The 24,553-nt window shown below is 40.0% G+C and overlaps 1 protein-coding gene across 11 annotated transcripts in view; it reads right to left on the reverse strand.

Annotated features, from left to right (window-relative positions):
- Positions 1-1,991: 1,991 nt before the first annotated feature.
- LOC119653082 (ecotropic viral integration site 5 ortholog) overlaps positions 1,992-24,553 on the reverse strand; it is a 57,909-nt gene continuing 35,347 nt past the window's right edge. For 3 of the 11 annotated variants that reach the window (XM_038057579.1, XM_038057588.1, XM_038057605.1), the window contains exons 2-15: positions 21,878-21,920; positions 21,584-21,813; positions 21,375-21,504; positions 21,023-21,284; positions 20,793-20,957; positions 20,453-20,647; positions 20,113-20,393; positions 19,932-20,046; positions 19,828-19,869; positions 18,876-19,376; positions 18,670-18,815; positions 18,477-18,594; positions 12,638-12,736; positions 1,992-2,678 (exon numbers count right to left, since the gene is read on the reverse strand). In XM_038057579.1, the coding sequence (XP_037913507.1) occupies positions 2,547-2,678; positions 12,638-12,736; positions 18,477-18,594; positions 18,670-18,815; positions 18,876-19,376; positions 19,828-19,869; positions 19,932-20,046; positions 20,113-20,393; positions 20,453-20,647; positions 20,793-20,957; positions 21,023-21,284; positions 21,375-21,504; positions 21,584-21,794 (2,397 nt within the window). In that variant the 5' untranslated portion in view covers positions 21,795-21,813; positions 21,878-21,920 and the 3' untranslated portion in view covers positions 1,992-2,546. Of the gene's footprint in view, positions 2,679-12,160; positions 12,230-12,281; positions 12,357-12,637; positions 12,737-18,476; positions 18,595-18,669; positions 18,816-18,875; positions 19,377-19,827; positions 19,870-19,931; positions 20,047-20,112; positions 20,394-20,452; positions 20,648-20,792; positions 20,958-21,022; positions 21,285-21,374; positions 21,505-21,583; positions 21,814-21,877; positions 21,921-22,009; positions 22,069-24,553 lie in introns of those variants that run through there. The other 8 variants (XM_038057597.1, XM_038057615.1, XM_038057651.1 and 5 more) reach the window with 8 other exon arrangements.

Raw genomic sequence — 24,553 nt, forward strand, 5'->3', positions numbered from 1 at the left:
CACTTGTGCAAAGCAGGTCGATACATCTGGGAGAACACTTAATACCAGATGCAAAGCTGAAACTTCTGGAAGTGGGGAACATACTAAAGTTCCTAACGGTTACTGGCCTGCTTGAGATACTATGATCAACAGGTACACTATAACCAGTAAAAGGGGCACAATAGTTCTTCAAGGACGCGGTGCGACTTTCCCTTAACAAAAATAATAATAATCCTGCATTAAGCATTTCACTTATCTAAAAATGGAAGATAAAAATTAAACATTTTTTTTCATGTGCTTGATACACTGTTTTTTATTTCTTTTTATATTTGAAATCTTACGCTTATATTATGCTGTATACAATAAATATATATATATATAATATTTTTGTTTATTCTATCACAATAATCGATATAAAGAGTATAAATTAATTAAATTAATTAAAAATATTATCAATTAAATTCCAATAGGACAAAATATTGCGAAACTGTTTTACAATTCATTGCTACACAGATTGGTTTTTTGTTGGAATGTACCATTCATAATATAATTATTATCATCCTTTCGGCTTTCAATTCATAATTTGCTCTTTATATTAATATTTCTCCTAATTGTTTTGTATAATTTTTTTAAACACTATTTTGTGGTGTAAGTAGCAGATGTATTAAAAACAATATAATTTATTTTAGAAACAAATTCCAGTATATAAGATATAATTAAACAAAATAGTATTTTTCACATTTTTCATTTGTTTTTAATACTGTGATTATGGAAGGATCGTTTGAAATCATAAAAATAAGTACAAATTTTATAAAATTATACTTTAAACAATTGGTTTTCCACAACTTAAATTGCTTAGCAGCAGAAATCAAATGGAAAGGACTGTAACCGAAGAGCATTACTATTTAATAGGTTTAGCTTAAGCATCCAAATTGTCACTACTAAAAAGGTACTGCAAAACTATTCTCAATAACACTATTTGGCTTTAATGTTATACTATTCAGTTATATTGTATGCAAAGTCGGGGCAACAGATTTAGACTGGTCATGTAACATGCTTTTCAACTTGAACCTCTACTCTCTATTCGCTTGAAGAATGCCTACATTTTACCCAGATTATTTACTTTAATTTCGTTGAGGATTTGAAGTCTATGTTTAGACACTTGAAGCGAAAACACTACCGAAGGATCAAGAAGTAATTTATTTATAACCTTGCATAATAAGTAACTAATTTACTTAGCATCAACTAAAGTGAAACGTTTAGTTGGAGAAAGGATTTAAAGTTTCAAATGATGAAAAAGCTGCAAGTCCTTAAAAGAATTCCCGGAAACAAATATAAGCTCAGAATTTCTCACCTACAAATATAAATTTGATTCAAGCAATGAAAACTATTTTAAAGAAAGTTTTTGGAATAAAAGCACACTTTTGGGATTGAACTTCCTGTGTCAGCACACATAAAACAGACAAGTCGGAAAGGGATACAACGAAGGCTTATCTAATATCCAGTAGAACACAATCCTCCTATTCGATCTGAAATATACTTATGTGGATAGCACAAGAAATCAAGATTAGTAGCCGTCGGTTTAAGTATTTCATGTGTTTGAGCAACAAAATACAGAATATCTCTGAAGAATAGGATAAATACAAGCAGAAATACTATCGGAAACATAATTACTGTTTCAAAATGGATCCAGAGTAATACTAAGCCAATGAGGCCTCCACATCAGCAGTGGTAATGGAAAAAGGCAGTGAAAGCAATAATATGCAAAGTTAAGTGCTCTACTGGTTGGAAGTTGCGCCCATCGCAATCTGCTTAATCAACATCAAACAAAACTTACTACAAACTTACACAATTGTGAAATCAGTTAAAAACAACGAAAGCCAATTGCTAAATTTACTCAAAATTTCAGCTTGCCAACATTTAATTGGATATTCCATGAGTTCCTACTAAAACGCTTTCAACTACGGTTTTTTAATCCTTTTTTTTTCAAGACTTGTAATTTTTTTCTTCGATTTTTTGTTTAAAAGAACGCAATGTTCGTTAAGAATATAAACCGCCAATATGTTCGTATTTTGTATATATTCATCTTCTTTCGTTTAAAAACGCTACACCAATTTAGAGATTAAATCTTCAAATTGTTTTAAAATATCAAAAACTCTACAAGTTAGTATTTTTTATTTCATATTTCCTGTTTTATAGTTTTTTATTTTTTATTTATTTTTGTGCTGACATTACAAACATAGTCACAATTCATCATTCACTTTCCTAATTATTATTTTATCATAATATTTTGTCAAATTGGCTATTTCTATTTGGCTTTCTCAGTATATGTGTTGGTCTTATTTTATGTTTATGCATCATAAACATTTTCAATTAAGATTATTTCCCGAGTTGTCCCCGAGGGTACAATTATTGTTATTATCATTATTATTCTGACACTTTTTACCTAACTGTAATCTGAATTTCACATAGAAAACAAAGAAGAAAATAACACAAACATTAACAATGTTAGATTGAAATTGATTTTTGTTTAAGAGTTGCCTAACAAAATAATGATGAAATTGCCTTCATGATGATAAGTCAGCACTATCTTTTCTCAAATGCATTTCGGAAAAGTCTATTTCACTGGAATCGATCGATTGGATTGAATCGCTTTTCAGCTTGCCAAGGTGTCGTCCACGATTTTTCAATGCAGAAAGCTGAAAGATGCAGTTGGAATTTAGTAAATTATGCAGCAATATTGGTCTTGGTTGTATGAGCATGCGGAGAATATCAAGCATCAGACGCACACGCATACAAACAATGGCACGCATGCGTGATGAAGCAAAATGATTTTGCATTTTCAGCAATAGCAGATTACATCTATGAAAATTTAGAAATTTTGCATTAAGTGTTAGAGGGGAATGTGTCTGAATGTTGTTGGAAATTGTCCATTGAAAAGTAAGAAATGGAAAATAATACAAAGTTTAAAATGCGACACGTGATTAGTATTGTAAGAGGAAATGCAGTTAGTTTAGTGTTGTGTAAAATTTTGATTTACGCTCATTGATTATCAAAAGTTGGATTGATATATAGACACTGTACTGTAGCATTTAATCAGCATGCGTTTGGTTAAACAAAATTATCAACAACAAATTCTCAAATAAAAAACACATAAACTACGCTAATACAAAACAGCGTGCAACCTAAACTAATAAACACTTGCATTCAATATCTTGGATTGGTACCCACGATGGAGCATAAAACCTGGGAAACGCCTGCTAAACCAACATCAACAGCTCTACTACCAAACCCTATCTCCACCTCCACGTGGTGATCGCCGGCAGTTCTTTCTTTATGAAAAACTGCAGACAAAGAAGGATGAAGGCGAGTCTCCCGCTCATAAAAACGGGACAAAATGTACCAACTGGTCCTCCAGGTTGGGGGTTGGGTAGGACTGACAACCTTACACGGGAAACCGATGTTACGAAGCCATGAAAGGAGCATCGGACAGGATGGATCTTACAACGACGAACCCGGCAACGACAACGGATTAACGATTTGCACATTTCCTCATGGAACGTGTGCTCACTGTACAGGCTGAATATAAGGCTGATGTAAAAGCGTTACAAGAAATGCGATGGACAGGCACCGGTTTCCTGGAGAAGAGCCACTACACCATATATTATAGCGGCCATCCAGTAAACCATGTGCACGGAGTAGGTTTCTTAGTCAGCCAAAAAATGAAACCTGCTTTTATCGGTTTTGAAAACATAAGTGAACGGCTATGCACGCTGCGTTTGCGAGGCAAGATTAGAAATATAAGCCTCATAAACGTTCACGCCCCTATGAGGCAGTTGAACGGACCCTCGAAGCCTGTCGCCAGTATGATATCAAAATCATACTTGGAGATTTCAACAGTCAAGTAGCGACGGAGCCCGTATTCGGGCAATACGTCGACTCCCATAGCTTACATAGGGATACCAATGATAACGGATTGCGCATTATCCAGTTAGCAGTATCACACGAAATGGTTGTTGCAAGTACCTGGTTTGCGCGGAAAGCGATTCACAAACATACGTGGGCCTCTACAGACGGGACCACTTTCAACAAATTAACCACGTGTTGATTGAACGCCGCCACCTCTCAGCTTTGATGAATGTCAGAACATATAGGGGGGTCAATATAGACTCGGACCACTATCCCGTTGGCATGGTGCTCCGAGCTCAATTACGACACCACCAACAATCCCTTCTGACAATCAGGTGAGAGTGAATACTGGAGCTATCCATAACACAGCCCTCCGCGACACCTATAAGAGGGAAATGGATGCCACAATAACCGCAATCAACAGAGGTCCTGGAGATGAAGCATCAACAGATGATCTTCACAACCACCTGACGAACGTTATCATTGATACGGCCACAAACATACTTGGCCTCAGCCGCAAAAAAAGTCGGAACGGCTGGTTTGACGATGAATGTAAGTTAGCAACGGAACGAAAGAATGTAGCATACCGAGTAATGTTCCATTCTCAAAGAACGGCCACGAGCAGAGACTTATCACGAACTCCGTCGAGCGAAGAAGCGACTTCACAGATGGAAAAAGGAAGGCTTGGAGAACCAATAAGTCTGTGAACTCGAAAAGTACAGGGAGCAACCGCACCACGCGCGGAAGTTTTACCAACAAGTCAGCAGTATGAAGCCTTATACACCTCGATGCTCATCCTGCGGAGACAAAGAGGGAAATCTGATTTCCGAAAGAATGGGCATATTGGAGCGATGGGTTGAGTACTTCGATAAACTACTGAACAACCAGAGATCCCGCCAACTGAAGACGACGGACAAATACTGCCACCACCAAGTATAGGAGAAACAGTCCGTGCAATTCATCGGCTTAAAAATCATAAGTCGCCAGGAGCCGATGGAATTACAGCCGAATTAATTAAATATGAAGGCGACCAGTTACACCAAGTGGTTCATCAACTTGTGCTCAAAGTATGGGGCAGCGAATCAATGCTTGACGACTGGCAAAGAGGCATTGTCTGTCTCATACATAAAAAGGGAAATATCAAACAGTGCAGCAATTATAGAGGCATCACGTTGCTGAGTACCATCTATAAGATATTTTCCGCTATCTTGCTAGGCCGGATAGCCCCATACGCCCAGAACATCATTGGCCCATACCAAAGAAGCTTCACTCCAGGCAAATCAGCAACAGATCAGATTTTCTCTCTGCGACAAGCGATGGAAAAACTGTTGGAACATGGACAACAGTTGCACCATCTATTCATCGACTTTAAAACCGCCCATGATAGCATAGTCAGGGTAAAACTGTACACGACCATGAGAGAATTCGGTATCCTGACGAAATTGATAAGACTGACTAGGCTGACCCTGACCAATGTGCGAGGCCAGATAAAAGCAACAGGATCACTCTCAAGACCATTCGAGATCGACAACCGCCTACGACAAGCGGATGCCCTATCATGCGGCACGAGATGTTGGCTTGCACATCAATGAAGGCAAAACAAAGTATATAATGGCAACGTCAGCACCGAAAACCACCGTAGCCTACATAACCACGAAATCTATGATCGATATTATGACGGTCCGGTTATGGATAAAATCCGGCTCAATAGGTTAATTAATCCGTATGGATGAGGATGATCCCACCCGGAAAGTCTATAAGAGCAATATCTATGGTAGAAAAAGAAGACGAGGAAGACCCTGCCTAAGATAGAGCGATGGCGTAGGTCAGGACGCCAGATAGCTTTTAGGGATATCGAATTGGTGGACCTCGGGCGCAAAACCGGGATATCTGGAGTTCCTTATTAAGGCAGGCCTAGACCGGATACCGGTTATTCCGCCGTTGATGATGATCATTCAATATCTCTAAAAGGCGGCAAAAAGTATTGATTGTGTTCCGCATACACAATATTAAAAGATACTTGAACGGCACCTATAAAAATCCTCTAATATCGATGGTGTAATTCTGTATTGTTGATGATACGCGGGCGTGTTCAGGCCCAAGGCAAAGTACTTATAGTTTTGCGCCTGCCACGTTTCCCTAACGACCCTGTAACATCATTGGTGTTCATTTCTGTGGTGTTGTTGATACGTGGGCGCGTTCAGACCCAAGGCAAGGCCCTTAAAGTGTTGCGCCTCCCACGTTTTCTGTGTGTCGTTCATATATATTGTCCGTGCGAAACGGAAATTTTAAAAATTATTGTTGTTGTTACGTGCACGCGTTCAGACCAAAGGAAAGGTTCTTATAGTGTTGCGCCTCCCACGTTTTCTGAGTGACGTGCGAAACGGAAATATTAAAATTAATTAATTGATCGCCAGTTGAAAGAGATTGGTATAATAAAAATGGAGATCCAGGAGATCGTTGAAGCCCAGCAGAAGCGGGTATTAAAAGTTGAAGAGGCTCGGGAGACGCTGTGCAAACTGCGGCAGGAGAAGCGAACTAAAGAACGCTTTGAAACCGCGTGGAGTGAGGTCCGGCAGAGCTATTCAGTGTTCATTGCAGAACATAAACGGCTCCTATTGCTGAATCCATCGACAGACTTAATATACTTCCGAGAGAATAAACTGGGACTCATGCTATCAGTTTATTTGAAAGCAAAGGAGCTCGTTGAGAGAGATCATCCCTCTCTTATTCCTGAGGAGAGGCAAACAGAGGCCGACTCGTTACCTTTGGGGCCAGCTAGAGAACAAGTTCCGAAACTCCCGCAAACGGCTCAAAATTATCATATATAGATCCCGGTGAGGGAAGTTCAAATAGAGGGGCCGTCCCAAGACACGTTATAACAGAGCCATTAGAACGAGACTTGATACAGACAGAGAGAGTTCAAGCAGGTGTGAAATTGCGTTCGGAGGGGCGTGGGGGACCTGTGATACAGATAGACGAAATTACCCAACGTGGAGAAACGAACCGCATGCACCTAATTTTAGGCCCTTCCTCACCCAAATACGTCCGGGCTATTTACTAGACCCTAGTCAGCTCCGCTCAGAATATTTGCGGACTCCCTGGGCCAAACCGATCAGAATCCTTCTTGGATCCCAGCCAAACCCGGCCAAACCATTTTTCACCCTGAAACCCAAGATAGCGTTTTAGATCCACCCCATCAATCCCAGATATTCCAATATTCAGTGGGAATATCAGTCAATACGAGCCATTCAAAAGCCTTTTTAACTCCGTATACGATGGTTCTGAAATCGGTTTTGCAGAGCGCTTAATGATGCTTCACAGCAAGTTGAAAGGCATGGTTTCTTCTCGAACGAAGATATAGTAATCGCCGGGCCTTAATAGAGAAGGAGATCCAGGCATTAATGGACCTTCCGCAAATATCTCAAAGGGAGACCGGAACTTTAGGGAAAGCTTCGGATGCTATGCAATCCCTGATAAAAAAACCTACGAAAAGTCGGGTTCAACTCGGACAAAGGTGTTCCATTCATTCCGTTTATCCTAACAAGGAAAATGGATGTGCCCACGCGCAGGGATTTCGACTTATCTTTGCACCAATTCCTGTAAAACCGATATGTAATTATGTCTCCTGGCTGGGATGGTGTGAATGGGGGACCCAAGTCAGAAGATTCTAACAGCAGGAAGAAAGTTCAGAAGGAGGTAACACTTCTTGCTAATACTGGTGGAGAGAAAAAGAAATGGACGAAATGTTTCCTGTGCATGGGAAATCATAGGAAAGGTTGCTTCGACAGAACTATCTATGTACTTATTGTACGTCTCATAAATACAAAAGAGGGGAAACTTGTAATAAGCGCAAGAATCTCAAGTGTGAAATATGTAAAGAGCAAAACGTTATAGTCCTCCAACTAAACTCAAGAAATGAAGAAACATGCGGTTATCGTCGCTACATGTACAAATCACACCGATTTACAAATCAAATTTTCTTAAGTCCGTCCGTTCATCCGTTCATAAGGTTCGCTGTGAATTGGAAGCATCAGGCGGCGATACAGAATCTGTTGCAAAACGCAAGAAACACGTGCGACGTTCTGACACTGTCCGATTTGCAGAATTTATTCAAAAATGCAGATGATCATTGATGAGGACCCTTCAAAGTCAATGAGGGCCCTTGCGACGAAGCCTAATGTTTCTGACCGGCTTATCCGTCGACTTGTCCAAGAAGATCTCCGGTATAAATCTTACGTTTTGCGTAGACGACAGTTTATGTTGAAGCAAGCACGGGAACAGTTATACGATCAAAACGCCTTCTAAACAAAATTAAACACCCTGAAGCGCCTGAGATGTTATGGTTTTTTCCTGATGAAAAATTTTTTTACCAAGACCAAAAGGCCAACCGCCGAAATAACAGGTGGCTCTGTTACGATCGTACAGAGTTTCCTGTTGTCATGCACATGAAATTTCCAGCTACTGTTATGGTTTTGGGTTTTGTGAGCAACAAAGGACACGTCATGCCATCTCACTTCTTCACTCAAGGACTTCAAGCCAATTCTGCTGCATAAATCGAGGTTCTAGAGACAGTAGTGAAACCCGAGATTGATAGTGTTCGCGGTGACAGCGCATACATCTCTCAACAAGACTCTGCTCCTTCACACAAAGCGATGGCGACACAAGATTGGATGGCTGAAAATTTCCATGACCACATAACACCGAACTTATGGCCGCCTAGCTCCTCAGACCTTAATCCTCTGGATTATTACGTATGGGGCGTAGTTGGACGTGAAACCAACAAATATATTCATAACACTATTTCTTCTCTGATGACCGCAATTAATACGGTTATGGTCAATATGAACAAGGAGCATTTGATTCGGGCATGCAATCGTTTCCGGACCCGAATCGAAGAGATTATTGCAGCTAATGAATGAGTTTATCGATATATAATAAGTTAATGTTGTGTAAAAAATTCGTCAAGTTTCATTCATTCATGTTCAAACTAAAAGTTAATTAGTTTTACACTCAAGTTATCCTCAAATACCGTACGCACCCTGTACTATTATTAATTTAATTTGAACAGATATCGACATGGAGAGTATTTTGAGGCCTGGGCACCATATGTAGCCAGCTTCATGCATTTTTTCAGATTTTTCGGTTGTGTAGTTTCTGAGAATGGGTCGGTTAAAGAAATCATCACTTTCCACCCCTCCCACTCCCCACCTTTCTAACAAATCTCAAAACTAAGACCGGCGTCAAAAAGTACTAATCGAGACTTTTCATTTAATACCCCACATGACTATATTCCGTGAAAAAAATTGTTACTCCCCCTTTTACATGTATGGGGACTCCTCCTAAATCTCAACATAGAAGGATGTCACTCACTGCATGTCTGGGCGTTCACAGTTCCCAACTTCTCACCAAATTTCGTGTCAATCGGTATAGCCGTTTCTGAGAAAAGTGCATGTGACAGACAGACAGACACAAAGACGGACAAACAGAGAGACATTGAACCGATTTTAATAAGGTTTTGTTTTGCCAACAAAACCCTGAAAACGGCTCGACCACGCGCGTGGAGCCGTAAATAAAAAATAATAATAATGAATTACGGGGACTCCTCCTTTCCTAAATTGTCGACTTCTCAACCTTCTCGGCCAAAATGGCATCCCAATCTTAGCATTTGTCTTTTACATGTGTACAGAAAAACTTTCGCACACGGTGGTTGTTAACGAAGAAACAACAATCGAGTTACTCCCCGTCGCAGAATATTAAATAAAAAAGAAACAAACAAAAGAGATCGCGAGAATTCAATCTTCCTTGTCTGTAGTCAGAGAACAAATTGAAGATGAATCATTGAGGAAGGAATGGCACAGCATGTAGCCGCCTACCTCCGTATTCCATCAAGAATTCAAATCACCCGTCACTTCATCCCTAAGAAGAGGAAAGAATATTTAGTTTTTTAAATTCTGAAACGAAGAGATAGCTGTTTCACTAAAGATAGAGAAAGACACTCCTCAGAAGCTTGGACGGCAATACCTTCCAGCATATAGCCGCAAAGGCCCGTAGATCCCCCGCAAATTCCCGAGCCTGGCTAGCACAGAAGCGTGCAAAGACGTGTGAACCGAGCACTTTGATGAAGCTTCAGTCTTTGCGGGCAGACCTTCACGGTCAATTTCGCCAACTTTTTAGGTTTCTGGGATAGCTCTTCCCTCTAGGTCGTTCGCGGCCACTTAGGATAATCGTCTAATCCTCCTATTTCCCCGAGGTTCATTACAGTTCTTTTCCAAGTTAAGCAATTTAAACTCTTTTCACATCCCATGTCCGCAAGTCTGAAAATTTCGTTCTTCGTATGCTGTATACAGAACTAGTACTAGAGGAGCTCATGTGATGGGTTAAATTCGGATCCAAAAAGTAAAGTTCGAAGTGTGGCGGGTATATCAAAACCTCTTCGCGTCTCTGTCGGTGTTCATTTAGGAAGCGCCCTCTCACCACTCCTCTTTGTTCTTGTTCACTGTTCCATGGGACATACAACGCCCAGCGGCCTATACACTGCTATTATGCAGATGATGTTTTCCTGGCGTCTGATAGACAAATGATTTCGAGCAACTTGATAAATGATCAAAAAATTGAATTTTTAACGACCGATCCTCATGAAACAGGCATTATCACTGTCAATGATGGTGATCTGGCCAGAACTGAGCGATTTGACAATGCTATCAGCTAAAGGAGAACTGCAGTATGAAATTGATTCTCGCATTAGCGCAACCTAGATGAAGTGGTGATTTGGAGGCCACACGACTACATCCGGATTAGGCCTTTGATAAAATAAAACGGCATGATAAAATAATCTGGCAACATCAAAACGCTTGTGAAGAGGCCCTGCAAAACCTAAAGTTTGAACCGATTCCATACCCTCCTTATTTCCCGCATTTCGCGACTTACGATTTTTACTTTTTCCTCTAAACAAAAGAGACCTCAAGGATCATTGTTACACATTATCACTGTCAAAAACTCGTTAAAAATAAAAATTATACTTTTTACTTGACTTTACTATTTGCTTTGTCTGCCCACCTTTAGCTTTGGCTTATACCCTGAAGGTCCATTTGGGAGAGCTAGAATTTTCACCCTGAAGAAAATAACCACTATAAGAACCTTCGGGCGCCTATTCCAATACACGGTACAGTACACTTTTCAAGTAGGCACGAGATCATGGTTCATATCAAAAGATCCGTAAATAATAGGTGGAGTTGTAAAAGTGAACGGATTTTCATGTCAATAAAATAGATTTCAAAATAACTTCCTAAATGGATGAGTTATGAAGTTGGGCTGAGTTGAGAACCTCCACAATAGAAGCTGGCTTTAATTGAATTCAATACTTTTATATAATACTTCACCCATTATGTGCCAACTTAAAGATACTATGCATTGTAAACAAGATGAAGGCTACTACTGCTCCCAGAAGCTCAGACCCAATTATATTTAAATATTTGCGATTTAGACGCCGATTTTGCAGTAAATGATTCAAGTTTTAGGGCACAAATCGATTTCTAACAAAACTGTCAATGAATAAAAGAGAAAGGAGTTTATTGAGCAGAAAAAAATACATATCCTTATAAAGTCACTACCAATTTGCCTTCTCAACCGTATATAAATTAAATACAGTGTCGATTGGCCATAATCTTCCCAGTAAAACGGAAGGGAAACGCTTGATAAATTTATTTTCTTACTGGAGGAAACCGTCAATCCAAGCACATTTTTTTGTCAATGCCATTTTCAATATTAATAAGGAAACTAAATCTATATAAGTAGCATATGCACTCACATTCAAAAAGAAATACACGGCGAGCAAAAGTAGAAATAGATAAAATAATACTGATTGACAAATGAAATAGATAATTCGCTTTAATAGACATGCAGGGAAGTAAGCTACACAAATGCAATTGAATAGCCCCATATTTAGGGATATATCGATCACCAGAATAAATGGTGTCTACTTCAGCTTCAAATGCATGCAATTCGCTTCTAAACAATTCAATTATGAATGATGTATGACACTTGCAAACCTCAATTGATTATAAAAAGTTCTTTGTATGTCCAGCGCATACCTAAATCTGAAAATTTTCAAACTCAAGGGCCGCTACATCATCTTTCCCACGCTAAGGTTAAGATATGTCCTCGATTACATCTAGGATAAAACTCATGCACATCATGCTTCCATCAATAGTAAAAAGTAATACCCCCAATTATTTGTATATATTTCATAAGGAATCATGTTAGTAATGACCTGAGCAGAATTTGTTTAGCTTATCCACTTCCATGGTTCAGTTTCTGGACTAGTAATTGGTGTGGGGAACTAAAGCAATGTCGTGATATATTTTTAAGAAACGAAATAGAGAAGAAAGAAACAAGATTTTTAAGAATCATATTATTATGATAGCCAACAAATAAGTGACGCTGTTAGTACAAATATGAATACTTATCTTTCAAAACAATTGTTAATGTGATAAACGAAAAGAGAGGAAAGCATTGTGATTGATTTCTTATTAATTTGAATAAATCAACTATTTATCAATGTATTTACAAATTGCTTATTACTGTCTGATATTCTACGTTTGTTAAAGCGTTTGTTCAGAAAGCGCGCTTCAGATTGTTCACCAAATCAAAATGTACTGTGTGGTATTATATTGAACCAGTGAACAGAAAGAAACATTAAACTTTTATTCTGTTGAGTCAAGGTGCGGCGCGGGAGAGAAGTACTTACCTCGGCTTTTAAGTCTTCAATTCGGTCTTGTAAGTCACGAACCCTATCCGATTCATCCATATTGGAGCGGAGCTCACCTTCGGCTAACATTTCGGAATTCTGCAAAAAAATACGATAAGTGTTTAATTCCAATTATTCAAATAATTAACCAGTTTTTCTACTTTAATGGTACTCATTTAATTTCATTTCGAAGTTAGAAACCAAGAAATACAAAATTACTAAAATAAAGCCAATAGAAATTCCATTTCCACTGCAGTACGCGATTCGATACTACTGGTGGATGTGCATACAATTGCCGAATACATATGGAGAGAATATTGCAAGCATGCATCCATTAAGAAATTTTCTTTCGACCATTTCCATGTAAATCGGGCGAGATATCTTCAAGCTTTGATGCACGAAGTACTCGACCCTTAATCGAAGACATGCCCCGATTTAAGCAGGAAAGAATACTTTATATAGGTTCCACTGGTTCATCAAGTTAGGACTATGTTTTTTTAATGAAGGTTCGTGTGTGAAACGCTTGAAACTCTCTAAATCAAACTATCTCTTCTAGCAACCTGTTAAGTAACCATAGAGCCACTTGCACTTGACTATATAGCCCCCCCCTCCCCCTCACTCTCTCCTTCAAAGTAGATGCAATCAGTTGCAATCCTAAATAGGTAAAAATTAAGAAAATAAGATAGATATAGCTCAGCTAAATAGTTGATTTGCCTCTCAATTAATTCTCCTAGGATCGCTGTGATATGATGAAAATATGACCCCCATTTTCGCGCTATGTAGTTTCTGTATTTCTGTCGACCCCATTAATCATTTTCATTAACACCGTCAGCCACACACATAAGTTATCCAAAAATTTCAGAACATCTGACTAACTGACCAGCGTGTGGGGTGTGTAGGAGAAAATGGAGCTGTAAGAACTTTTCACTGACCTCCGACTCGACCTTCCAACTTCTCCTTACGTGCGGGAGAGCGCTTTGAGGATGTCCAAGCTGTTCCTAAATTCGCTTTAGCTAAGACGTCTGCCCGAAGACATTCGGAAGATTTGAACTTGTGGGGGATTACGGACCTCTCCCAAAGCGCTCGTTGCGACGTACGTAGCAGCTATTGAGTCACACTCTCCTTTCGAAGTTGAAAAAATCTAACACCATCCCAGGTTAATGTTCGTTGTCAAAGGATAATTGACCTTCAAACGACGGGTTCAGTTTTTTTACCATGCACAGTTCGGAAAGCGTGCCCGCAAGTGTAGATTGCCTTGCGGGTGTGAGTACTGCAGACAAAGGAATCGAAAAATTAATGCCGACACTGTTACCCACCTTGGCAACGACGATGCCGATATTTTCGTGATTCCATGCATGATTACGCAGCAAATAGCTCGAAAATCAACACATTCTGGCAACAGTTACTGTCAGTAAATTTAGGTTTACAGCGAAATCTACTTTGGAAATTTTGTGTGATCAACATATCCCGGCATATTATCGATGCCAATTTTTCGCTATTATTTCGGTTTACTGATTGGCATTCGTACTAAACGCGTCAATTATTCCGCCAGCCATTGAATCATCCAAAGCATTACGGGTGGCTTGTAGAAGGCTAATAGTCGCCACGGTCATTGAGGAAACGACCTAATATAAGTTGCTCCCAGCATTAAACTGCTTGAGTCCTAAGGATACATATTGTAAGAATCAGCCCATCGATCGCCGAAAGAGCTCGTCGACTTACCTCCGAAAAATTAGCTTGCGGCGAAGTTAGAGCTCGATTACCTGCTAAAGATAACTCATTGCTAAACCCAAGCACATTGAGGACGTTCTCGTAAGGCTAGCCAGAAAACGGATCTTCAGCAAGATCGAGAGCTTCACACAAAATGTCGAATGCCGAGAGTGACATACCCAAACAGTTGTTCAGTTTCTACGAGTTTTTAGTGATGACTTTCGAGTTACGAAACGCCGCTCAGTCCTTCCAGTGATTTATGGACGACGTATTAGGAAGACTCGATTTTTGCGTTTCGTATATCGATGATATTTTGATTTCGTCAGGAATTCTGGAACAGCATGAGCAGCACTTAGGCATACTGTTTGGACGACTTAACAGCCGTGGTCCCGTGATTGATGTCGCGAAGTGTATTTTAGGTGTTAACGATGTGGAGTTTAAGGAGTAACAAGGACAAAGTTGCACGACTGGCGTCCAGAGCTGGCCAGTTACGATCAAGGAGTACTGAAGGTTCCCCATAGCACTGAACTACTACTACCGTCATTTCATCCAAAATGTTGCGAATCTGCATGCCCCACTCAATGATATATTTTGCAGGCAATCGAAAAATGACAACCCAACGAACATTCGGCCTGACTCCACCATCCAACCATTCGACGAGTATCACGAAAGCATGGCTATTAGCCCACTATGAGCCATACAGACCTTTGGTCCTGGTTACTGATGTGTCGGACGTGGCAGTTGGAGTTGAAGCAGGGTGACCGCTAGTTGCCGCTCGCCTATTTTCAACGAAAAATGTCGAAATCCGAACAAAATTACAGTACAAACGACCGCGAGTGCCTCGTTATATGCAGGAACATCCAGCATTTCTAGTGCTCACTTGGAAGGAACCCGATTTGTGATCAAAACGGATCACAAATCGTTGGGTTTTGCGCCCTCCTAATATTAAAAACTTTTTTTGGATGTGTCAAAACGAGACATGGCCTGCTTCACACGATTACTGGCCGGCCGCGCGCTCTCGGGGCACCTGGTATCGCTTCGCCACAAAGCTTTCAAGTAACACTTTCCATGACCTTTTCCCGAACATTAACACAGAAAGAACATTAACGCGAGACAGCTTCAATTTGACGTTGGTGTTGAGATATCTGCATTTCCTATATGTTGAACAAAACGATGAAGCGCTAGCGCTGTTAAAGCGTCGTGTGATATCAACTCCAATGTCGCCGTCTGCAGAAACAACGCTACCTAGATAGACGAATTGATCAACAACCTCGTGGCTTTGCCCATTACGGCAGATAGAAAAAATGCGTCGATGACCAATCAAACGAAGATCTTTGGTTGTGTTTGTTTTTATCTCCACTCCAATATGCTTGCTTCCTTATCCAAATCCAGATTCATTTGGCCAAGGCCCAAAACTCGGTGAGGCCTTGAACTTAGTCGAGTTTGACAATCGAAACCCTCCACATCCTCCGGACACAGGCAACATGGAGAACGTTACCGAAAACAAAAAAAAATAGTTTTGGCGACGAAAGATAACCCTGGCACTTTGGACTCCTCTGAAATTTTACCTCGATGGGGCACATGAAATTTAGTGCCGTCTTATGTCGGTCTGATAATAGCTATTAGTTTCTCCGGAACGCCTTCCTTACATAGAACCCTCCAGATACTCCCCCCCCCCCCCCCTGTCCATCCTTCTCGACAAAGAACAGCGAAAATAGAGATCTAAACTCCGCACACTGTTCCAATATGATCTGCACGGTACGAGTGTAATCAATACAAGAGAATTCAAAGCAAAAACCACCTTGCTTTGCTGATCATATGGGCCTCGAAATACCAATGAAGGATGGGAACCCCAAGAAGGCCATGCCGTCATCAGAGACTAGGTAGGATTTTCCGGTGTGGATGTGATCATCGTTGATTTGACATCCCCCGTTCGCTACTAGTTCCAAGCCTTCCTCCAGGTATATAACGACTCCTGGTTTCTCTCAAAGTTTCCGTTTAGGCCCAAATGCCTGCTGAGTCTATGAGAAAGACCTGCGAGCTCGTAATAGTTGCCGAGGAAGGGCCAAATATCCAACTGACCAGACTGATCACTCCAAACTCGCGAGCCTGACTATCAAAGAAGCATGCAAGCGCGAATCGCCAGAACATTTAAGTTGACCTAGACGTGGTTACTGGCAGACCTAGACGGTCAATATTCACCAATCTCCTCTTTTTTTTACTCAGTGCATGGACTTGCACGCGTCCTCCTGTCCTGGAAACTCGTGTCAGACAGAGTGCTAATTGTAAGACTTCGATCCAAGATGAAGAAAAAGGATTTCTATGAACAACTCAACACAGTCTAGGAGTGACAATTCTGTCTGCCAAGGTGCGCTCTATTCGAACTTGTGATGGGGAAACACAATCTTGGGAACCGTAATAATAATGGTAAAAGATTTACTACAGCTTCCCCCACTTTGACCTTGGTAGCACATTTTCCGAACGCAGAGGCTGCCAAAAGATCAATTAGGTCTCAACTGATCGGCAGCGAATATTTAATTATGTCGACCAAATTACGATCAGCAGTAGATTTAGGCGTTGTTTTCTGATTGTGCGAAGCAAGAGAGGTGCTGACATCGCTCTCGATTGTTTCCGCACCTCCTCACGAAGGTGGGGAGCGGATCCAGGACCGTAGCGAACTGAAAGCTCCTATTGGCACTGCGAGTGGGGGCGAACGGGATGCACTTGTACTCCAGTACCGGATTGCGTAATCTTTATGGCCTGAAAAAATCTCGAACGATGATCCCATTCGACATACAGGCCAGTTACCAGTAGATGTGCTAATTAAAGGGCTGAAGTGACAGGGAATAGTTCACACTTTAAGAAAGGGCGATAAATGCATTACTGATTATACCATGTAATGGAACCCACTTTCTCAGTGGCCGTCGAGTGGGGCGCGTTAGAATCACATGATGCAACACAGTATATTAGTGTAAACTTCTCAGGAAAACCGTGCTTTTCGAAGAGACGAGAATGATAACGCATGGGCATGGTGGACACGCCATGCTCCATTTAGGAGATATTGGCTACCATAGTCCCCACACAATGGAAGCTCCAAAAGCTAATTGTCATTACGAAGTCAGGTCAAATATTGAGCGATCCTTTCTCATATAGACCGATATGTCTAATCAATACTATTGGGAAATAATTTGAGCAAGTTATATATAATAGGTTGCTTCGGGTCGGAAAAGGGAGGAGACCTTTCTGATAAGCAACTCGGATTCCGTAAGCTAAGATCAATTGCCAATCATACTGCGATTTAGACGATGATCTGCAAGTATTTCGGAAATTTGCAGCACGTTGCAAGGTTCTGTTCTAGGTCTGTTGATAAATATGTAAGACGGAGTATTGATGATACTGGGATAGTAATTGTAGCAAAACATCCCGACAAGATCGGGATTTAGCAAACGAAGTGATCTATAACATCGATTCCGGTTGAAAAATGCTGACCTATACTCGTTAAATGCTTGGTCGACAAAAAAGGTTACTTCAAGATACGTCTAGTGTATAGCAGCTAAAGTGACTTTTACTTGCGAACGTGGATCAGATTAAAATACGGCGAAGTTAACTACGAAACGACACCGTTCTTGTGAAAGCATAATGTTTCGCGCATACCTGCCTCGTTGGTCACGAAGGTTCATGCCCGAAATGCGTTAACGTGTTTAAAAATGTGGAGCACGCTACATTTTATTACCTGAGAGTTACTGCTCACCGAACAGAATTGGAGGTCGTTGCAAAAAGACGCTTAACACTTGAAAATATTTTAGAGTTTATGTTGGAGACAAAGAAGGTTTGGAACCAAATGGAAAAAATGTTGCAAACTAATCATGAACAAGACCAGAAGAGTTCAGGCGAAAACAAGAAAGGGGTAAAACCACAATGGGCCACCGTTAAGAACTAATCCAGTGCCGCGTCGCAATATCTTGCAATAGCCCACATAGAGAATACGAAAAGGAGGTGGTTTTGATTGGTAAGGATCCCGTATAATTCACACCCTTAAACTCAACATTGATCTGGCCATTCCTCTTGTTCAAACATATATGTATTCTCAATTTTTGGCAACTTAAAAACTGACAAAATATCGACTTACCTTCGTTTCGAGTCGAGAAATTTCCTGTTTCAGTTCAGCCACAGTCTGACTCTGCTCAGTAAATTTAATCTTGACATTCATCAATTCATCCTTCATTCGCGACTCAAGGTCGGAGTACCTGTTAGAAAATATTGAAAAAAAAAACACACAACGTAAATAATGTAAAATATGTTTCAATTATCTCAATACACACCTGTGCTGTTGTTCTCTCGCCTTATTCGCCAATTCCTTTTCACGCAGTGATGATGCCTCTATCTCTTCCTTAAGTCTCTTATTCTCCTCGTCTTGACGACGGAGTTGGTTAGTTGAAACTTGTACTTGAGTTTCCAATTCCATTACCTAAATAATCCAGTAAAAACATTTGTCAATAGCCCATCGATTGAAGACTATAAACCTCACCTTCAATCGCAATTCTTTAAGTTCAGTCAATGTTTCCATTTCACGAATTCGTGTTGTCATTAATTCCTCTTCAAGTTTTTGAGTTTCATTTGATTTTGAAGTATCCCAGAATAATAATTTCTTAGGAGTTGAATCCGATGCTTGAGCATTATCTTGTTTTTGCTCTTGTAATTGTCGCTGCCATTGTGTACTCAATTCTTGTACGCGTTGTTTTAAGTCCTTCAATGAAAGACTAGCCTCTGCTTCTCTTAACTTACTAGCAATCAATTCATCTTGCAAATGTGCTACTGAGTTGTCTGGTGTCGTTTCACGTAGTGTTTTCTTATCCTCTTCAAGTTCCTCAACTTTTGCCTTTAGATTTCGTATTGTATCTTCGCTTTCAGCTAAACTTTGACGCACTTTTACCAGTTCTTCTAGTAGACATGATACCATCTCGTCACGTTCTTTTAACGCTTCCTCTTTCATGCAGAGTTCATCAATGGAACTTTGTCGAGAATTATTCTATGGGAAATAGAAAAGTGTTGATATGTTCAGTTGAAAAACCAATGGTGAAGGTTTTGACGAAAAACATGAGAAATAAAGCAAATATCAAATCAAATCTACAAAAAAACAATCGTTCAATTATTTTCAATATTTGAGATGTGAAGATAAATTTCAAGAATGAGAAACCAATTGATGAGTACTAGCTGCCAATAAAAACGCAAAAAGTGCTTCCATCTCATAAAAAACAAATTCTCATGCCTCCAGACTTGCAAAAACTATACCAATTTCTAGAAAAAAAGATCCCTTCCAGAAATTTGAATTCAGATTCGAAAAATGAGAAATCACGGTCTGGGCAAAAAAGGAAACATCTCAAATACTTGTCAATAAACTAATAGAAACCTCCCATAAATCATCACGATGATTCATGGAGAACAATTATGAAAAAAAAACAAATCACCCCAAAATATACCTTTTTGATATTTGGAACACTTACTACGTCCAAGGAAATATCCTGATTAGCGTGTAATACAAAATTAAGATCATCGAAAAGATGAATTTATCAATACAACTCACATTTTCCTGTAGCCTCAAGCTGAGGGCCCGAACTTCTTCATTAGCGTTTTCTAATTGATGAGAAACTTCTAAATAGGAACGACGCAACTGAAGCAGTTCCGACTGAATTGCATAGCTATTAGCGGGAAAGTAAATGATTAACTTTCAATCTGACGAATGAGCATTAACAAAGTAAACTTACCTAGTTTCTTCCTCCTCCGCACGAGAGACCTGCCCTCGTACAAGTCTGTCAGCCAATTCCGCGCTTTCCGCTTCCAGCAGTTCATTCCGCTTTTTCAACAAACGATTTTCACTGCGCAACCGACGTAACTCAACCATTTCTTCCTGTTCTTTTTTCCTCAAATCAGCATATTCCTTTTCCATTTTTTTCATTTTTTTAGTGTTGATTTTCATGGAAAAAGCTAAATTGAAAAATCCTTCAATATCGTTTTCCACACGTTGTGGAAGTTCTTTTTGGAAGAACTGAAAGAGGTTGGTTTTAATGTACTAGTAAAACGGTTTGTATTTAGATGAATTCCAACCTTCAGCATCGCTTCCATGTCCAGCGAAAGTAGGGACTCTTTCCCTATTGTCAACAAGGCTAATGCAACCTTGAAAATGAACTCCATGCCCTCACTGAGGAAAATGTCCATTATACGGCAGCTAAGCTGAAGATTCAACGTTGTGGTGTAGAGAGTAAGAAACCAGCTTGATGCATACATTGACGTTTGAAAACTCTGAAAAAATGTTAAATTTTCTGCAGTCAAAAGCTGTATTCGATTATAGGCAATGGTGACTAAAAAACTGGTTAATACACAAAAATCTGATTATCAAACTTAAAAGTTAGTTCCGTAACTACAGAATTCACTCCCCAAGTCTCACCTGCAATTGAAAGTGCATATGCAAATCAGGGATCTGCTCCTGCACTAAGTTTTCCAACTGATACATGCAAAGGCCCAGTTCAGCCATCGATGGCTTAAACATATCACGCATCCGATGTTGTTGCATTATTTGCACTAGAACTGCAAAAGCCTCTTCTTCAGGCATCTGTTCAAAATTCATACAAAAATTAAGAAACTCGAATCCAATTATGACCCCTTAATCACTCTCACCTGCATCAAAAGAAGACCGACAATAAATCCGGATCCTTGACAATATCCAACTTCCCGATCATGCAAAGAATACGCTTTCATCACATTAAAGAGAGCCTCTTGACCTAATCCATCTTTCTCTTTGAAGAAATCATGCTCGGGATATGTACGGGCAATATCACGACGAATAACTTTCTCACATGCTGACGTTGCTTTTATATATTCTGCATATTGTTTTTTATCGATATCAGAAGCACCACACAGTAATTGCCAAACAATTGGTCTGTGATTGTAAGATAACGAAATAATCAATTTTTCTTGTTGATATAAACAAATAAGATAAGCGATAACGACCGATCCATAGACAACTCACCTAAAATGATGTGGAATACCACGTCTCACGAGATCTCGCACCATTGATGATTTCTTCTTTATGTTGCCCTCCCAGTCATTCAGAATAGTTGCCCATGTGCCCCAAATATCTTCTTCGCAGATAGAGTTACCTAAATGTTATAAACAAATAACAGGAACATGGACATGTGTTTACATTCCTGCCAGATAGGAAACATTCAAAATATTTACCTGAATTTATACTAATTTGACTTGTATCCGAATTTTTTCGACTATGTGTCGACTGAAGTGAGTTCAAACTTTTCGCATCGCTTTCAATCAGTTTATTAGCCGCTTCAAGTTTCGCGAGGAGGTCTAATTCGGATGTTGGTAAAGTTTCAGCACAATTGGCCTCCATTGTCTTAACTGCATTGGTATCCGACTCAGAAACAGTTAAAGTCATTTTCTTAAGAGTCTATTGCCTGGAAAACAATCAAAATAGAAGATTTCGAATAACACAACGAGTTGAGAGTATGGAAAACTTACTTATAATTGTCTAGTTTCAGCATTCTATGTACTTCGCACGTTTCTGCAAAACAGAATAATATTCATCATTATTTTAGGGCTAACAAAATAAATACACTTTTATTATCAATAATAAAGATTTCAGATTCATACACTCATTCACACGTGAGAAAACACTATCACCGAATTATGCACTCCGCTGTATGACGAGACAATGTCTCTATTCAATGAATCACCCACTTTTTCCCCAGTCTTTGATAAGAGAAACAACACTCTAATATTGTACAGATGAAGATCTCTAAAAGAGAATGAAGTTAATTTGTATTAGAAAAATGTGCACTTGTTTCAATAAACTCAATGAATAAATATTTCCAACTGATCATCTCGCGGTCACGGGGATAATAACATAATTAACTATCGGAGAGCCTATGCGCAAATAAACCCCAGGTGTTGAGGTAGGACTTGTTAGGCCCGCGATTGCCTTCAAGCGAGCAACGCTTCTGTTGCAAGATAACACAGTATTTAAGTAATATTAGATACCTAATTACAACGCAATTATTTTGATCGATTTCAGACATATAGGCCAGAACTGCTCAGAATTTAGTGTAGAATTAAAGCTGACGTTGTGCGCTAGATGCTCCATTTAGGTAGCGCATTTTAGAAAAAGCCCTAGCTATAAGTGTCAAGTGAAACGGAATAAAGATTGGCAATAGCCGTGTTATGCACCAAATGCAAAAAGAAATTAAGGCATTCGAGCAATGGGTCAATATTAACCGAATAAAGCTCCGTCAAGATGGCGCTCTGATCGGGTGGCCTAAATGCCAAAAATTGTCACAACACTTGGGTCATGCATTTCAAATTGTGACGACGAATATCGCAAATATATGGTGGTCAATATTTCCTAAATGGAGCATAGCACGTCCACCATACCTAAGCGCCATCCTGGCCTCTTCAGGTCTTCCTGAGAAGCGCAGACCATTTGCGGCATGTGTTTCTAAGGCAACTAGTTCGTCGAATTTGCTGAGAAAATAGATTCCATTGCATAGCATAGCCAGCAATGCAGTTATCGCCCTTTCTGAAAGTGCAACATATTCACTGCCATCTCTACCTTCCAGCTTGGAGCCTTTGAGTAGCAATTGTGATCAACTTACATGTGCTGCGTCCATACAAAAGCACAGAGGGAACAGTAGCGCGGAAAAACCTCAACTTGATGTTGTGTTGAGGCTTCAACATTTCCAGATTTTAGACTCTGCTAATGCATCGGGTGGCATCAAGCTTGCGCCACCGTTTGCAAAACCAGGGCTACCAAAATAGAGAAATTGATCGACACCCTCGATATTCTGCCCGCTAATGCAGATAGAAAGAATGCAATGACCTGTCAGACTGAGAACCTTGGTTTTGTTGGTACTGATTTTCAGTCCGACCGTACTTGCCTCTGAATGACTCTCCGGGAAAGCAAAAAAATATCATCAATATAATTGATTCTTTTCGCTTATAACCTTGGCGGCGACAGCGATTTTGGCTTCAAATCGCAGTCTGCATTGCAAATATAAGTTGAAGATAGTGATTTCTTCCAAGGAAACATAAACGCTAACACATTTATGTATTTTCGACAACAATATATTTGTATTGTGCTATCCCCTTTTAGATAATCACGAGCATCCATGATCGGGACCGGAATTCAAACTTGAGACACGAGATTGAAATCTCGAAACTATGGCCTTAACCACCTCAATCATCGCACCAGAAACTTGCACGAACAATATTCATCAACTTTTAAGGGTAAGCTACCCTTGTTGATTCGTGGATAATTTACTGACTGTCCCTACAATCACGACTCATTATAAATGTCACCCATCATGGGACCTGAAAATGGTAGGCCATAAAATGTGATGCTCTTGGAAGTAAACAATTCGAGTTCCATATTTCCTTTTTCGACTGTCCAATGGAAACTTTTCAATTATCTAATGGAAACTTTGGTCAAGACTGGATTTTACATATACCTGTACCTGTCTAGAGCAATAGCTCAAGTCGTTTACACGTTGAGGCACAGTAGATTCCCACCTGCACTCGTGCCTAGCTAGGAAAAATACTCACCGCCGCTATCAACTGCCAGCTTTTAGGAACAGAGATTTATATTGCCGCCAGACTGTTGCCGGATGTTGTAACTCGTCAACCAAGTTTTAGGCACTCTGTGCGGACTAATTTTCAAAATTAAGTTTCTTTTTCTTTTATAAACTAAGAAAACGTTTTTTAAAAATAGATTTTAGTAATTCCAAGTAATGAGTATGGAGAAAAGCGGTCATAACCCCCGCAAAATCACCAATGACGCCCAGGGTATTAACGACGTTTCCGAGGATAACGTGGGGCCGGAGTTACCCATGCCATCCGATAACAATGACTCCGAAAAACAGTAACAAATGTCTATGAAGGTCAGAGCACTCGACAAAATGCGAGCTAAGTACGCTGATGTGCTGCGAGATGAGAATCAACGTATTCAAATCGAGCTGCTGACGAAAACGATCAGTGAAAACCCTGCAATCTATGTCGGCGACAGTTTTTTCCGCTATGAACGTGGGAAAGCACACTGCTGCCCTGGCCAAGCCGACGAAAGTAACAGCTGACTATCCCCCACTGCACGAGCCACGTCAAGCAGCGACCTCGTCAAAACAGCCAAAACAGGAACCCGAAGGAGAA

The sequence above is a fragment of the Hermetia illucens genome, chromosome 1 (assembly GCF_905115235.1).
Source record: "Hermetia illucens chromosome 1, iHerIll2.2.curated.20191125, whole genome shotgun sequence".
Classification (NCBI taxonomy): domain Eukaryota; kingdom Metazoa; phylum Arthropoda; class Insecta; order Diptera; family Stratiomyidae; genus Hermetia; species Hermetia illucens.